The 17,558-nt window shown below is 41.3% G+C and overlaps 1 protein-coding gene across 1 annotated transcript in view; it reads right to left on the bottom strand.

Annotated features, from left to right (window-relative positions):
• atf6 (activating transcription factor 6) overlaps positions 1-17,558 on the bottom strand; it is a 44,029-nt gene that overhangs the window by 9,680 nt on the left and 16,791 nt on the right. Inside the window, exons 8-15 of the mRNA XM_074635525.1 lie at positions 16,552-16,737; positions 16,281-16,372; positions 13,945-14,079; positions 12,065-12,160; positions 11,135-11,237; positions 10,333-10,403; positions 8,618-8,729; positions 3,470-3,554 (exon numbers count right to left, since the gene is read on the bottom strand). Coding sequence (XP_074491626.1) covers positions 3,470-3,554; positions 8,618-8,729; positions 10,333-10,403; positions 11,135-11,237; positions 12,065-12,160; positions 13,945-14,079; positions 16,281-16,372; positions 16,552-16,737 — 880 coding nt within the window. The remainder of the gene's footprint in view (positions 1-3,469; positions 3,555-8,617; positions 8,730-10,332; positions 10,404-11,134; positions 11,238-12,064; positions 12,161-13,944; positions 14,080-16,280; positions 16,373-16,551; positions 16,738-17,558) is intronic.

Here is a 17,558-nt window from a genome sequence, read left to right as displayed (position 1 = left end):
ACTTGAACGCCAAGCATATCGTGCACACGGCGTCCCATGTTGTAAACACGAGCTCATTAGTTTCATTTAAAGACACTTGCTAATTTCGCCATAGCTAACTAGCCAGCTGTCCGCTAGAGCTTGCTAATTCCACCATGCTTTAATGTTATACTACTGGTGACAGAAAATGAGCCTAACAAAGTTGTCACTCATCTAGCGACAGCAATGTGCTTCCATATGCTGTGATACGAGTATGTGAATTAAGAATGGAGTTATTAACTGTACTCAATTATTCTGGCTCTGTATGCGTCATAACATTACTAATACACTGCTCGTTTTAGTCATTACTGCAAACAACTGCCCGCTACAGCGGTCGCAATGGCAACGGTACACATAAAAATGGCCGCCGCTCTGACCACCCTACTACATTGATTTGAATGGGAATGTCCGTTCTACTCCTATTCTATTTCTATGGTCCTCTCTCTCAAAGATACCACAAGATCCAGCCAGCACATTAGATGAAAAAACACACTAGCAGGAAAAAACTTTTGGTACAAACACAGAAGAACACAATGTTTTGCATTTGCGGCCGACTGTAGGCATCCGTGACAGATCATGCAAATCGAAGGCCCTTTTCTTGAGCTAACAAGAATCTTTCCAGACCCGATATCTCTCCCTGAATGCCACCTTTGTTTGGCCATTTCAACAATTAGCTGAAAAGGAGGTCTTGGATTTCACTATTTACTGCTATTTCAATGGGCCATCTGACCAGCACGGACCTTAACATTCCTCCCTGACAAGACCGACCAAGAACAATGTTTACCTTCATCAATCTTCATCTCTAACACCCCCCTCCCAGAAAAAAAAAAGTTATTTCCCATTGGCCATGTCTTCCCCGCTGAGTGAGAGGCTCATATTCCACTGACTCACTCCTCTCAGAGCGGGTTGACTAATCAAATCTGGTGCTTTGCTGCAGACAGGACAGGGAGATATCAGAGGAACAAGAGGATTTCTGATAAAAATGCCAGGCAAACACCCAACAACAACAGGCTGTCTTCCTAATTGCTCCACACCCTACACAAAAACAATCCCTCTTGAGCGGGTTTCCTTTCACTTCACTGTCCACTTCACTTGCTTAGTGAAAGTCAAGCCACCTGATAATTAAATGCAGCATTTGGACAATGAAGACTTCTTTCCACTGAAATCTCTGATGACTGGACCTTGACATACTGTATCGATAATCCAACAGATCTAAGGACCATGGAGAAAAGCAACGATGAGCTCATGGAAATCAAAAACATCTGTATACTTTAGTGATTCATAAAAAACACAATTTGGAAACAAATGCGCCAATCGAAGTCCAAGGGTTTTGCCGATAAAGTGTTCCGATACTGAGGCGAACCTCAGTGTTTTTGAGGAGTTTTGTTTTTGAAGGCAGGCGGTCAAATAAACGGGTGACTGCATCTCAATTGGGCTGGTGGAAACCACCCGCCCAAAACCACAACCGAGTGCACTCTGATTGCCACCCACTATGACAAGATTTGAACAACGATTGTTTTCTTTAAAAGGAAATGAGGCAGTCTAGATGAGCGGTGTCCCAGCTCTATAATCTGAAGACGACCTGTATTTGATTTTTCATCACTAGCATGCAGCCCTCATGTGCTACAGTGCTTACATTTTCACAAAGAACAAAAATCCTACATGTCGAGCATAACAATTCTACACTGATGACTTCTTAGCTAAACCACTCCTACCTGGCATGTAACCATCTGAGCTGAAATCATTAGCCCTACCAATCTTCCACCAATCTTGTTCATCAGCAATGTATGTGGAGGTAGTCACCATAACGTCACCCATTGGTTTGTGGACTACAGTTTTGAAGCGTTGAGTTCGCCACTTACTGTAGGTTTTTGGCCGTCGCCATCTTATTCTTTTTTGCGTTCCAGAAGTGACATGAGAGGGTGGAGCTAAGTACGACCGAACGCTGAATAAGACATTTTTAGGCGACCAAAATGTTACAATTAACTTTCATGAACTGAAAACACACAGTGAAAGGGTTAAAGTTGTAAGACGAAAACACGGACAACGCTGTGGTAGCGACCTGTCAATCACAAGGTAGCCGCACCCTAAAGCATCCCCTGCTTTATGGTCTATTTGACTCTAAATGGGACCATAATTTACTAAATGAACATCATGTTGTATTGAAGAAGACTTGAAACTAGTGATTGAGACCATAAACTCATGTTTACAATGTTTACTGAGGTAATAAATCAAGTGAGAAGTTTGGTCATTTTCTCATAGACTTCTATACAATCAGACTTCTTTTTTGAAACCAGAGGAGTCGCCCCCTGCTGGCTATTAGAAAACATGCAAGTTTCAGCATTGGCTTCACTTTTCAGAACAGGAGGTTTCTGCCTGGTGGGGGGGGCGAGGGAGGGAGGAAAGCAATCAAGCTACCATAAATAACAGGCCATGCAACTGCCAGTGGTTGTGAAAGAGGTAGTTTGGCATACGGATGAGAGGGCACTTCGACATTTCCAACTCTCTCTCTCTATGACTCTTTCTCTCTCTTGCACACTTATTGCTAGTGTGCCAGTGGTTAAGCCAACACATGCTAATGGTGGTACGTGTGCCTAAGGTTGCACACAGTTTGGACTGGAACCACAGGTCTGGAAGATACTGTCTTGAATGTTTTTTTCAGGTGCTTTGTACAAACTTCTTGCCCTTGTTAATAAAAAACGTTATAGTTGATGGATGTAAAGCCAAAAAATTCAAGCATTGTATATTTAGTGATGTGGTCACACTAGGTTTTGCCAACATAAAGGCATTTTTAACAGTAGGATATATTTAATATCATAATAATAAAAATATTTGGAATAGAACTTCAGTAAATCTAACATAACACACATGTCGCTTCCTCGCTGAAGGCCTCAACTTCATTATTTTCAGTACAAAAACAAAACAAACTCAAAGCCAAACGGAAATGACCGCACTGTAAAAGCTATTTTTTTTATGTTTGTGTCTGTGTGTGGTTCGGTCAGCGGCTGTACAGACACTTGACAGCACTGCTAAATGCAACAGAGAGTGTAATCAGAGGCTGAAGGACATAACAGAAACCACAAAGGACTCAGAGGGAGGTCGGGAGTAAAGACTTTCTACTGACAAAACGGCAGATGTCAAAGATACTTTTTGGCAAAGAAAATCTATAAAGCAACTTCCACTTAAGTTAAACAGGCAACACACGCTTGACGTCCAAGAAGGTAGAGTTTGGGAAACAAAATACCAGCACAGATGGATCAGAATCACCTTAATAGGCTTAAAAGGCAACAGTGCTCTATTTTGGTCGGAGGAGTTTTCCTTACAAGTGTCTTACACCACAAGTAATGCATTCTTGTAGGGAGACGTGTTTCTGAATCTTCCTCCAGCTCGCCTTTCATCTCGTACATTGTGTGGAGTGACCAAACTGTTGTGTCTGTGCTGCAGTGCATACCGTTTATGTTCATGGCTGGCAACACCAAAGACATCTTGGGTCGACTTCCTTTGTTGTGGCTGGTGGCAGGAAGTAGAAGATGATCCTGAGAACAAAGAGGAGAAGGTCACCGAGAGGAAAATACAACTCATTTGGAAGCAAATAAAACAGTCGAAGGCGTGCATTTGCCAGTTGTTGATCAAGATTTGGAGCCGAGTTTACCCTGAGGAGAAGATCTACTGAGAACTTGCATTAACAACTTGAGGTTATCAATGATGCAATGATCATCTGGGAGATTCAAAGTTCCTCGCATAAGGCAGTAATTTCCATGACGACCTTCCTAGTCACAAAATCCTTCAAATTGAGCACTTTTCTTATGCCTCGCCCCATCATCTAATTTCAATACTGTCTCCTTGGGCCATCGAAGAACATATTGCACTTATTAATCTACTAGAAGTCTGAGATCAAAATGGCTTTAACCATCAAAGTACTTCAGTTTCTGGAGCTATTAAAAACAGCTTTTGTGCAATTAATTAGACCAATGAGCGGGGAGGTTTTAATTTGATCACATCCTCTCAGAAGGAGCTGTGGTGGAGAGAGGAATGCTAATGTGCGAACACACATGTGACTCACACACGCACAGTATTAGCGGCGTTTCGCAGTAGCCCCACTACCAGATTCAAAAGCTATGACTTAAATCCTTTAATAAGTTAAATGATTAATACTAAGATTAATGAATGAAATCCTACATTATCTGATAAATAGATATCGTTTACTCTTCTCTCAGTTTGTAAGGCAAGAAACTTTTATATGAACTGAAAAGCAAGAGACAAATAAGTTGCTGCTATGCTGCCAGGCTTTCAACTACAACAAGAAAGAGAGAATATCATCCCAGTTTTAGATAACCTGCACTGGCTCCCAGTATCTTGTAAAATGATTTTACTTGTTTTAAAAGACACTTAATGGTTTGGGACCAGCCTACATTACTAATTCGTTGTTGTCTTATAATCATTCACGGCCTCTTAGATCCTCTGCGGCAGGTTTATTAAATACAAACTATCGAACAAATAAGAAAATCTCAGCTCAGCCTTTTTTTAGACTTTGCACCAAAACTATGGAATTCATAACCCAGCGCTAGAAGAGATGTAAGCTCTGTGAACATTGTTAAACGACATTTGAAAACTTATTTGCAGTATTCAGCATTGCCTTCTTAACTCACTTTCACTCTTCCTTTGTTTTATTCTTATGTTTTACATGTATTATTGTTCTTATTCCTTCCTTTGTTTTAGTTCTATCTTATTATTTATTCAATTTGCCTGATTTTATTTATTCTCTTGTTTCTTCACTTTATTGAGAAGCACTTTGAAACACTTCCTGTATTAAAAGGTGCCGTATAAATAAAGTTTATTTATATCATTATTATGAGCACAATTAAAGGGGTACTCCATGAATTCAGTATTTTACTTCAATAAAGTTGTAGGACTGGCAAGAGACATTTAAAAAAATAATGGTCAAAGTCAAAGCAGTAGAGGGTGAGATATCCTGACTTTTTGGTCATAGTATGGGTTAATCTCCAAAAATGTTGGATCCTACATTTCCCATAACACAACTCAATAGTGCTTTTCATTAGAGCAACCCAGCCTCCTAAATACCAACTTCTTTCAAACTCCACACCTCCACCAGGCTTCCTCTTATACATTTCTGAAGCCTAAATCAAGATAATCCTTCCAGAGCCATTATGTAGACATTAGTAGTACTGCTCATTACGAGTAGCCTCAACTTCATGTGTAAAATTGGTGGAGTGCCCCTTTGGGAAGCCTACCAAAAGACCAACTGAAAACACTATCACACATGGCGTGCAAAACTCAGCCTGGGTCAACTGAAAAATGAGGGGTGTTAAGGTGATGACAGGCGGGAAAACTGCAGTTTGAGGGTTGGGGAAGGAATTACAGCAAAGAAAGAGCAATGTAGAAAACTTGTGAGATACAAGGAGACATACCGATGTGTGGGAGAGACTTGTGTATTTGAGAATAAAGAGGCTTTTAAGATAAGATGTATTAAAATGAACACAAAAATGTTGCACTCAGCTATGAAGTTATCTTGTGTAATTACATCAGTAGCATTTCTCCACAATAAAGGGTTTGGTGTGATATACGGTCATGGCACTGAAAGGCATTAAGGATAAGCTGTAAGCCACCAAAGGGAGTATTAAATGCTAAAAATGACTGAGCGGGTGCCTTGACTGTGTTTGGAGGGTGGCAGCAGGAAAACACCCACCACATTACTGCTCATCATCAGGGGGCCGGCGACTTTGACAAGCTGACATAACAGCTGCAGCTGCCATGACAACAGGTGAATTTTCCCTGAACCCTATGGGATACGGTCCACGGTGAAAGCAGCCAGTGTTTCCACCACCTCGCCTCAATGCACACTTATATAAAGCCACAGGTGCTAAAACAACACGAGAAGTGAAGCAAGACCTCAAAAGGACGCTAGAGTGAGAGCGGTTCCATATTTTTGGTCTTGTTGGGAGTTATGTTTTCCATCACCTCACCTCATTTCACACTTTCAACAAAGCCACAGGTGGTAATGTATCTATAACCTTGACCTGAGCATGGCCATCTCTGGGCGCGCAGCACACTGCAGAGAGTGACCTCAACTGCTGGCGAGGGCAAGAGCAGGCCACGATGAACCCGACGAGATGCCTCGAGGGACAAAAGTCAAAATTGCTAGTGATTGGCTTTAAAATCCAAACAAAATTCCAAATTTAATCCAGAGCTTTGGCAGTCTTGAAATAACATCATACCGACTGGAACAAAAAAACAAATGCACACACGTTTTTGTCGACACACACACCCTGAAACCCAGGAAACAAAATACAGGCAAATAAACTGACTGAGAAAAGCTAATAAAGGTCTTTAAGAATAAAAAGGTCAGACTGGATAACAAGCATGTAATCTATGTTCTGTCTTTTATTATGATGTGCTTTTTAAAGTGTTGCTGTCACAGTCGATAATACATCTTTGATTACTCCAACCTTTCCCACTTATTAAAACCTGGATTCATCCACTTCAGCACTAAAAAATCATTTTAAAAAAGGCATTTTCTTTTATTTTGAAATGACTGAAATGAAAGGAAGAGAATCAGAGAAAGTGAGAAAAATCAGGGTTTTTGACTTTAGGACTGGTGCAGAGATGACGTATTTTTGTAGGCCAACGTGGAAGTTAGCATCGCCCTGGTTCCCTCGACAAAAAGCCAATGGGAATTTTTCTATTGGGTTTTGGATAATTGCAGAAATTAAGCAAACAAAACAAACATTTATGATACCTACAGATTTTGTTCAGCAAGATAACCTCAACTTTTATGATTTTTGAAGTGTGAATGCAATCACCAGAAGTAAAAAGCTAACGTTAGGCTATAAACGAACTACACCACGGTCGCATGAACGCGAGTATACACAACAAGGCTGTAAAAGCGGACGAGTCGGCGTGATGAAGTTTAGTAGTCTCATTTAGCCACTTGTTAGCAATCGTCATTTTTAAGACACATAAAAGCTTTAAAATTCACGAGTGAGTTTACTGACATATTTTATGTCGTAAAACAAAACGTTAAAATCAATCTAGTCAAAAAACCATTGACTTACAGACGAGGGAACCAGAAGTGCTAAAATGGTAACTCATTTCCGGGGTCGAATGACTCATTCCTGCACCACTCTATTTGAAGACATTGCAATGGCTTTTAGACATTATAATGGGCATTCTCCATTATTTTCTGACATTTATAGTTAGTTGCAGCCTCATCCTTGTATCAAGGATTGATTTTCTCCTAGCTGTTATTGTTTTCAAAAAGGTTATAATTTAGTTTTATCATAAGCTTAATTTCAAGCAATTCAATTAAATTTATTTTTATATAGCGTCAAATCATAACAGAAGTTATCTCAAGACGCTTTTCATATAGAACAGGTCTAGATCGTACTCTATAATTTAGAGACCCAACAAGAGATCCCCCATGAGCATGCAGTCTTATGTGACAATGGCAAGAAAGTCAAGTGTTACTATTAGCCATTTTTCAACATGTTATTCAAGAATTACGTTTGGAAGAGTAAAGATAAAAATCTTTTGTCAGCAGGTCATTAAGAATCACACCTCAGGAATTACTATTTATTATTTTGTTTAACTGTTTTGATCAAAAGTTAAAGTAGCTGTAATGTTAAACTCTCTAAACGCCCGTCACTGCTCATGCAACACAAAGCTGCTGCGAGAAACTGACCGACAGCCACTTGACCTGTAGAGGCCCTCAACTCGGGTACACCATTGTTGCCATTGTCCCTGCTGTCACCATGCCAACTCCCGAGCCAAACCTCTGTGGCCGGCTTGGTGACACAAGGGGGTCTTGATCTTTGACCGCATGCTTCAAAACTCCCACCCCACTGAGTAATCCTGAGGATTTAAGGGCTTAACATCACCCAGAGGTGTTGAGTGTCATATGAGCTCTCTGGAACGGTGACCCAAATATGGTTTTGATAAGAAACACATTACTTTTTGGACACATTTTGTAAGTAAATGTGTCTTATTTGTGGCAATAGATGGAGCAGCCACTTCCCACGATAATGAAACACAAACTATAATGGATAGAACTGAGTTCCCAAACAGCAAATTTCTTTCTGTTTCCTTTGATAAAAGGATGGAAGAAAGAAAGAAAACCCAAACTAATCAACAAACTCTTTCTGAATTTGATGTCCAGGATTAATCATATCAAGAGGGAAAATGAAAAACAGGTTCAGAGTCTCAAATGTGGAAAAATGGTCAAATGAATAAAGACCGAGAAGATTAAGAGTGACATATGGCCGTGCCTAGAAACCTAAAACATGGTCTTGATGATTGCAAATGGACCAAGGAAACTGGACTGGAAAGGGCTAGTTACACCCCTGGGCGTGTGTATTTCATCCCCTCCCCCACTTTCCACTTTTCTCTAAAACCAAACCTCTCTGTTAAGGAACCGACCCATTACATATAAGTTATGGTTCATTAGTTACTGTGTCTTGATTAGTGTTGAGCTGTGAAACGTCCCATTGAAATATCTTCTAATTTGACTTTATGTGATCAGTTTAACCACCGTGTCTGTGACGTTGTTTCCCCTCTCAAATCAGTGTAACAAGTTGAAACTCACCCGGCGGAAAGACACTACATAGAAAGTGTCGCCACGACGGTTGAGCTCATCAAAGAAGTCACCGTAGGTGTGGTGAGGTGCGTAGTAGACCTGCAGCTCATTGCCAGGATTCCTGTTGATAAAGAAGAACAGAAAAATATGAGGAACACTAAAAAACACTGAGTTAGATATGGGGAGAAAAAGACTGACACGTATACCACTGATCAAGTGCCGATTATTCAGCATGGCGACAGCTGAGCCGGCGGCTTTCGCGACGACGATGTCAGTCGTGACGGTGTTATCAACTGTAATCGTCGTATGAGCGCAGTGCAGAGCGGCCAGTAGGGCACGATAACATGCACTAACATTAGAGCCCAACCGATTTATTGGTCAGCCAATTTGAACGGCCGGTATTGACCTATCGCAGATATATCGGTATCAGCAATCACCGATTTGAACACTATTTTTAAATTAACATAATTCAATAATAATTAGGCATCTCATTAATTGTTACTTTATTTCCCAATTCGGGCACACTCTGCACAACACTGTGGCTTACTACGTTGAAAGCCAAGAACAACCTCTAGGGCAATGTCAACCCTATTTCATTCAATACAGGTGACAGACCTCTTATCTCTCTAGCAAAATACAGCTGGAGTCCAGAAATGTAACCTCACTAATGGTTAAAACTATATACCAGCACAAAAATTACACTTACCAACATAAGCCACCATGTTCTGAACAGACACATTTCATTATAAACACTAACAAACATTTGCATTTTGGAACATAAAACAGCAAACTTAAACTACTCAGTCCAGCACTCAGGACGAGGCAGGCATGATGGGAAATGTGGGCTATCCCCGTCGCTTCAAAAAAATAAATTGGTTCCAGGTTCTCAAATATGAGAATTTGCTGCTTTTGGTCAGACAAGACAAAACATTCAATGACATCACCCTGAGAAAATGTGATGGTTATTTTTCCACTATGTTCTGTTTTGTAACCAATCCTTTAATCGATTAATCAAGGAAAATAATCGGCAGATTAATCAATAATAATCATTAGTTGCAGCTCTACAGTAGTCCCTTGTTTTACAACCCACTGGAGAATAAAAGCGTAAACATTATGAATACAGGACTGCTAATACATACTGGGTACAGCATGTCATGCTCCAAATGGGAATGTTTCTTGTGTATTTTCTAATTCTCTAATGCCCTGCAGTGGTTAACTGCTGAAACAGATTTTTTTCTTCTTTTGTCCTGTAGATGTGGATGTTTCATAGCCAGAAAACAAATGTGTGTGGCCAAAAAACTATTGTCTCCATCTGCCTGATCCGAACTACACGGTGCAGTCCAGCAGAAAAAGGTTCTTAATGACCACCAAACCCCGAAACAGTTCAGAGCTTCATGCTTTAAAATCACTGTTTCATAAATCAGAGAGATTGTAAAAACTGAAAAACGGACAAACGTAGAAATGTTATATCATTACTACAATTACATTCGAAGAGCCACTTTAGTCAAATACAACTCTCAAACAATGAGTTTGTTATGTCTACAGTTGGTTGACATAATCTATTTATGAGTATCCCGCTGACAATAAACACGACAGACTACATCTCTAAACAGGCTTCAACTCACTTTTTTAGTTTACCACACTGTGTTGGTTTGGTTTCCCACATAACCAGTAGTTACTGTGTATTTGTTCTGATATTTACACTATGTTCTGCCTTTACTCACTTTTCCTCAGTAGATTCTGTGTATTGGACCGTCACAATCTGGGCACTGTCAGCCTCTTTATTCTCTGTTTTCTGTTGGGGAAAAAAAAGAGAGAGTTAGTTATAAGCTCTTTATATTCGTATCAACTAACCATTAGAGAGAGCAGGATTAACTGCTGGCAACACTGTCAAACACATAAATACAGACTCTGTTGCAATTGACCATCATTTCAAATCACTTAGAGATCAGTACACACATTACAGTCCCAAGGTTTTCTCCTGATAAATCACATCTAGTTTAGAAAACTTAAGACTTAAACTTGCATGTAGAGCCAATGAAAATGAACAGAAATACAATTAAAGAGACTTATGTGTGTCTGTGGGGCTAAAACAGCTCAATACAGGTGAGAAATAAACACGTCGACATTTCTATTTAAAGAGAAATGAAGAATGGGTATATACGAACTAGGCAGCTCCGAGTGGATTGGACCTACTGTGACAGATTTTGAAAAAAATGATGGAAAAAAGGAGCAGGGGGCACTAATCCTACAGCTCCCCCCTAAGTGTTGTGTTTACTTTCTCAGGGCTGCTGGATTAAACTCAGCCCAATAAAGAGAAATGAGAGGCAGAAAAAAGAGAAGGTGTGAGGGGAGGTGAAACAGTGGTGAAAGAGAGGCTTTTGGTTTGCCAAATAAAAACTTTAAATGGCGTAAAATATAAGTCAAGTTTAGTTTGTAAGCACTGAACACTGAACATCACGTAAATTCTTACACGGTCCATTAGACGAGTGTTTTCCTGTTTTCCACAACATGCTGCGGACTTACCAGAATGGTCCTGGTGGGTTTGTGATTGCTGTTACTCATGCGTCTGGATCTGGTCTGCTGCACTTCATGGCGGTGGACCCAACCCCTCAACTCATGGGCCAACCTGCCAATCAACGGGAATTAGACTTTTTTCACATTTTAGGTACATTTTTAGCATTTTTGTGGTATTACGTGAAAGGAGAAAAGTAGGCTGTGCATTAAAGCTGCAGTCGGTAACTTTGAGCAAAATTAATCATATAAAACTGTCACTATATCCTGACAGTAGTGCATGAGACAGATAAATCTATGAAAAAAAAACATGTTCCTCTATGTCGTCCTGTGTTCCTAATGGCATTTGCAAGATTTCACAGCACCCAAAGGAAAACAACCAATCAGACCCGAGCATTTTCTACAGCAGCTGTCAATCACTGCTCGCAAAAATCACAAACTCCGATCAAAATGTCATCTATGCAGCGCTGATCAAATATGAATTACTATGCTGTTACTGTAATGCCTATTTCTCGCCTCGAATGTGAAAACATATTAAATAGACTATGGTGTGATTTTTGCAGTGATCTGTACCAAACAAAGATGTTTTCTTAAGTCTGTAGGATATGATGTGAAGGCCTGGAATCTCTGCAGCACGAAAATATTTAATAAAAAATGCTATTTTGACACATTTCACCTTTAACAAATATTTGAAAATTGCAGAAGGCTATATTGCGATTTCAATAAACTTTTGATTAATTATACAGCTTTATTTGGCTGTTAAATCTTGTAAATGCCATTAGGAGCACTAGGAAGAACATGATTTTTTCACAGATTATCTGTCTCATGAATTACTGTCAGGATATAGTGACCGTTTTATAAAGCGGTGTACGGTATAAAATGAATTTTTTATCATACTTGCTTAAAGTGACCGAATGCAGCTTCACAGAGTTCCTAACTTACTCTAAGCACTTGGTCCTGTTAACAGGAGGCAGGCAGGGGGGAGGTGGTCTGAGGAAGATAGGATCCTTCACCACCATCAGGGCCTTATCCTCAGAGCTGCAACGCAGGAGAAAAAGCAGATAGAGAGGCTGGTAAACAAAGAGAAAAGTGATAACTTTACAAGACTGTTCATGTTCTCTCAAATCAATGTAAGAATTTCAAATAAGATTCTGGTAAAAAATATTTTCCACATGTTGAGAATTAGCCTTGAATGCTAACTGAGAGCCAACGTGGCTGCTTGCCCTCTGACGGTTTATTCATCAACCAGTTCTTTTAAGTTTGCTTGATGAAGTTTGACAAAAACAGGTACATCGATTTTTTTTGACAGTTACGTCTAGTCTCTTTCAGAAACTTTCCGCTTGCGAGGTCGTGAATACCACAAGAGGGGGGTGTTCATATGTACTCTTCTCGTGAACACGGTAAACACGACCCCATTTAAAAGGCACCATTAACCAGTCAGTTAAGTCCCTGAGGGTTCAGGGTTTAAGTCCTTAGGGGGGGACATTGGGATTGGGCCCAAGAGCAGGAAGCAAACGGTACCAAAAAAGAAACCAGCGTGGCGTCAATGTGGAGACAATTAAAGTTACTAATGACTTTCTTTGATTCAAATTCTTCGTACGTGACATGTGCAGAGGTGGCAGAGCTTCAGTCAATAATTGTGTGCACAAAAAACGCTGAGAGGGGAAGAGCATATTCTGAAACGATGCGTCCACATGCTGCTCGAGGATGATCAGAAACATGCTACAGAGAACTGAGCACTACAGTACCACCCTGCAGGTCACATCCAGTCTGATTACGAAGCAGTCTGGATTGTTACCATAAAGTGGGTTTACATACATTATGGATTAGAAGCACACTGCTTCTCAGACGTCACTGTGACTTAAATTACAACTGTTCTACCTCTGTGAATGAATGATTATGTGGCTCGAGGCGATGATGTAGACTGTCCACAGTCAGTGCCCACCTGCAGGGAGCTTGTTACCAAAACGCCTGCCACCGACGTAATGCCTCCCCTTGGGCCTCCTTGATCTGAGCCAACGCATCAGCTACGCCTCGCGTTCCCGTCACTAAAGCGCTCTGGAAATGGTTTGGCGAGACAACATGTCAGCCCACGGAGGTTTCATCATGACTCTAACGGAGGGGCCCGTATTAACCTTCCCGCACACACACCTTCCTGTTCAGTGGGACCCTGAGATTAAGTTGCATGTCCCCCCCCCCCCCCCTGTCATTCTCCTCCCTGGTGCGTTTGGTGCTGTCACCCCTTTTGTAAAGGCTAATGTGTTCCTTCCTGCAGGCGCTGGTTTAATGCTGCCGGGAAACCCGATACTACAGCCGAATGGTTTACATTAACATGTAACATACCCGACGCGGAGATCTGACAAAACACAGGCTGGCGATGCCATGCAGACATTAGACGCTCTGACCAGCTTGCAAAACATCATTTTCAGGACATGGTGGGTGCAGGACAGGTAACGCACCAAACAAGAATGTTATTTATGCAATTTACAAATGAGACTGCTGGGCCTCTATTGCATTTTAAAAAAAGAAAGAAAAATATATAACCTTTTAGAAAAATAAACTGTTACTGGCAATATAAAGATGGATGTCAAACAAGGCTTGACCCTAATTTCCCACCTTGTTACTCAAAGCACAACTGCTGGCCAACTAGCCAGGGCCCTGCAGGCGTTTGGACAGAGTCGGTAATCGGCCGGCGCGCATGTTTACACGTGGCGTAATGAGCTGTAGCCGCTCAGGCTGAGCCCAGGCACAGGTGCGTCCGGGTCCGCTGACACGGTGTTGTGTTGTGAAAGGTGTTGGTGGCGGTGGGTTGAGCTCATTACCTGTCGGCCATCTCAGAGGGTAAATCGGTAATCACAGCCTCGGTTTCTTCCTCTGACGTGAAACCCAGCAGGTGTCTGCCGCTGTGCTGCATGGAGATGTCTCCGAGCTTGGAGCCTGGGCCGCCCGGAAACAGACTGAAGAAACAGAAGACAGGTGAGGTGAGGAGAACAGACAGGTGAGGCAAACTCAGGACACTATTGGTACATGTCCACAGGGGCACTTTTTATTGCAAGGGATCGCCTCGCTTCCCAGCATGGGACGCTTGATTGGCTGCCACAAGACACAAGGCACTATAGGCACCTGATTGAACGAACGGTTTCCCTCGTGGGCTGCTGCACCCAGCTTTCAAACCGGAACCAACAAGGCGGCTCATTCGTAAACTTTCTTCTCTTATATCACGAAAATAGTTCACTAAAATGTATTTCTGAAAACATTTTATACGAGAAATAAGGCATACAGTTGCCAAATCTGTCTTTCATTTGGATTAACAACAGTTAGTTTAAAAGTCTCTGGACGCCCCTGATTTGCGTAAAGTAGCCTAGACCTCAACTTTATGCAAATGAGGAGCAGCCAACGCAAAGACAGACAATGAATTGGCGTGGAAAGGACAGAGGCTGTGGACATGTACCATAAGGGTGGAGGAAACCAACTAAAAAGAAGAACCGGGTGCGTACTGGACTGAAATGACCGCTGAATTCCACGTGGGCCACATCCTGTGCACAGGAGGGTTTTTAGCCACAAGCAGAATCTGAACTCTGATCTAGACTGCACAGCCCAAAGCACGCTGCGGCGCACACACAAGCAAAAATACACACAGCCTCTTTCAACGGTATTACTGCACTGGGTGGCATTTCATTTCAAAGGGATCCGACCTCAAAAGCGGGCATATTTTACATTCCAAAGGAGAGCCCAAACACAAAACACGCAGATGCGAGCACAGGTACAGACACACACAGACTTCAGCTACTGTGGATACCACTCGAGTCACAATAGCAAACTCAATCATGGGCCCCAAGAAACCTTTTTTCATGTTTAAGCTATAGAGAACAACTGAAAGGACGCATTCCCAGCACAGAGAGCAGGCAGATTATCAAAGACAGCCAGTCCAACGAGTAGATTCTCGCATCTTTGTGGAGCGTGTTATTCCCAGGAGAAAACAAAACATTTTTAAAACATGAGAACAGAGAAAGTCGTCGTTATAGTTGGAGGTGGATTTGACTTTAGTTTTTGTGGGATTACGCAATCTCTCCATCTGCTAGCTGGGTGGAATAAACCCTTTTCCCCAGTGAAGTTTTACATAACTCATCTTAATATGTCACGACTGTTAATATTACGAGCAGTGATAAGAAATACCGCCGAATACAAATGTTTTATACTTCTTCTTTTGTAGCCTGAAATGATTTTCTTTTTATAATAGTAAGTGGTAAATGTTTACTTTCCTTCCAACCCAGCAGGGCGTTTTGAAGCTTATTCACCCATTAGTCACACAGTCCTATAAACTCTGGCAACAACAACAGAGGAATGGAAGATACTGTACACGCGAGAGCTATTTGGCATGGACGAACTATTAGTCGTCGGCTTCTTTACCAACTACCAGTACATCAGTTTCACTCAAGATAAGACTGTTATGTATGGGCATTACTGGACTACAGTACTCTGGAATGTACCACAAGGGTACTGTTAAAGGGGACATATTATCCTTCAAGTTTATACTTGTATTTTGGGTTTTCTATTAGAACATGTTGACACGCTTTAATGTTCAAAAAACACATTATTGTTGTCATACTGTGTCTGAATATACCTGTATTCACCCTCTGTCTGAAACGCTCCGTATTAGCGCCTGTCTCTTTAAGATCCCCTCTAATTATTTTTCATTGATAATAACATAAACAAGCCTTATCTAAACTGTTGGCAAACAATAGTGAGATGATTGTTTATTCATCTGTCAACTTTTATTTTTAGGTCAATGTGTTCATTGACTGTCAACTGAAATACGGGTCAAGTGGGTTTGTGTGAACATATTGCTTCAGTGGGAAATGTTCGGCTCTGTTTTCAATAAACGTTTTTGCTTAATGTCTCACATGAGAGGCGTGATTCCCACAATGACTCATGGGGTTTCCCATTTGTTTTCCTCCGGTAATCAAACTCTTGTGCATCTACAGTGTGTTGCAGTTACCAGTAATCTTCATGTATCTTGAGTTACAGTGTGCCATCATCACCATTGTTTTGTTTGAATTGAAGCTTGTAGACACTAAATCAAATTGTTGTGTAGACACTTAAAGACATACTGTACAGAGAGAGATCAATAGTCACACATTATGCATCATGTGCTCACCTCATTGGTCCGACGTTAAGCATAACGAACACCAACACCGCCATGAGACACACCGCTCTCCTCTTGGGGGCCGTTACCTTCAGTACTGTGTTCTGCAGGAAAAGTTAGACATCATGTTGTATTACAAACTACAAATCACAGATATGAGTCATGTATAATCCTCACAAGACTTGTTGTGGAAACTTCTCTACTTCTGTTACTCTGCACAGACATCTTTATGCATGCAGGCTGTGTGGAAGTATTGGCAGAGCTGTTGCTGCTAGCCTCTCACCTCACTCAGCAGGCCCTCGAGCTGCCTCTTGAGGGTTCCGTTCTCACACTTGAGCACCTCATTCTCAGACAACGCCACATTCAGGCGAGCTTCCAGCGTGAGCAGGTAGTCTTTCTTCTTTTTCCGAGACAGGGATGCCGACTCGCGGTTCTTTATCATACGCTGCTGCCTCTGAGATATCTTTGACTGGAGTGAGAAAGACAGAAACAGAAACACACATTTGACAAAGGTTATTATTACTCATGTCAAGTCAAATATTTCATCACATTGTGGATGTATCCACTCCACACCTATCCAAACAGGAAAGGGGGGGTGGTTATTGTGAGAATGAAGCAAAATGCCTGCCTGAGCCACCTGTTGGGTTGTAGATCATAAGTTCCTGTCACTAGGGTGACGTCATGTTTTTCTATGCTCTCAAGGGCATTTGGTTAAAAATGGCTTTCATTCATATGAGCAATATTGTTCTGTGAAACACCTAAACAACTGACTAGGGAATAGGTAGGGGAAAAAAATGGATATACACACATTTAGGTATGCAAAACAGCACAGTGCAGTCAATGGTATAGATGCTTATCCATATTTACTGCTGTATCCCAGTGGGCAACCTCCAGTTCTGAAAAGTGAAGCCAATAACGGAAGCGCCTTAAACTTGCATTCTTTCTAATAGCCAGCAGGGGGCGACTCCTCTGGTTGCAAAAAAAAGACAGATTGTATAGAAGTCCATGAGAAAATGAGCCTACTTCTCACTTGATTTATTACCTCGGTAAACATTGTAAACATGAGTTTATGATCTCAATCGCTAGTTTCAAGTCTTCTTCAATACAGCGTGATGTTCATTTAGTAAACTAGAACTGCACTCGGAGAGCGCAGACCTCCGCCAAGGCAGGTTTCATGTACGTCGCTGAAAACACACTGTGAAAGGGTTAAAGTTTTAAGATGAAAACATTAACTCTTTCACAGTGTGTTTTCAGTTCAAAAAAGTTAATTGAAACATTTTGGTCGCATGA

This window comes from Sebastes fasciatus, chromosome 5, assembly GCF_043250625.1.
Source record: "Sebastes fasciatus isolate fSebFas1 chromosome 5, fSebFas1.pri, whole genome shotgun sequence".
In the NCBI taxonomy this organism is placed as follows: Eukaryota; Metazoa; Chordata; class Actinopteri; order Perciformes; family Sebastidae; genus Sebastes; species Sebastes fasciatus.
This window is presented reverse-complemented; position numbering and strand designations above follow the sequence as displayed.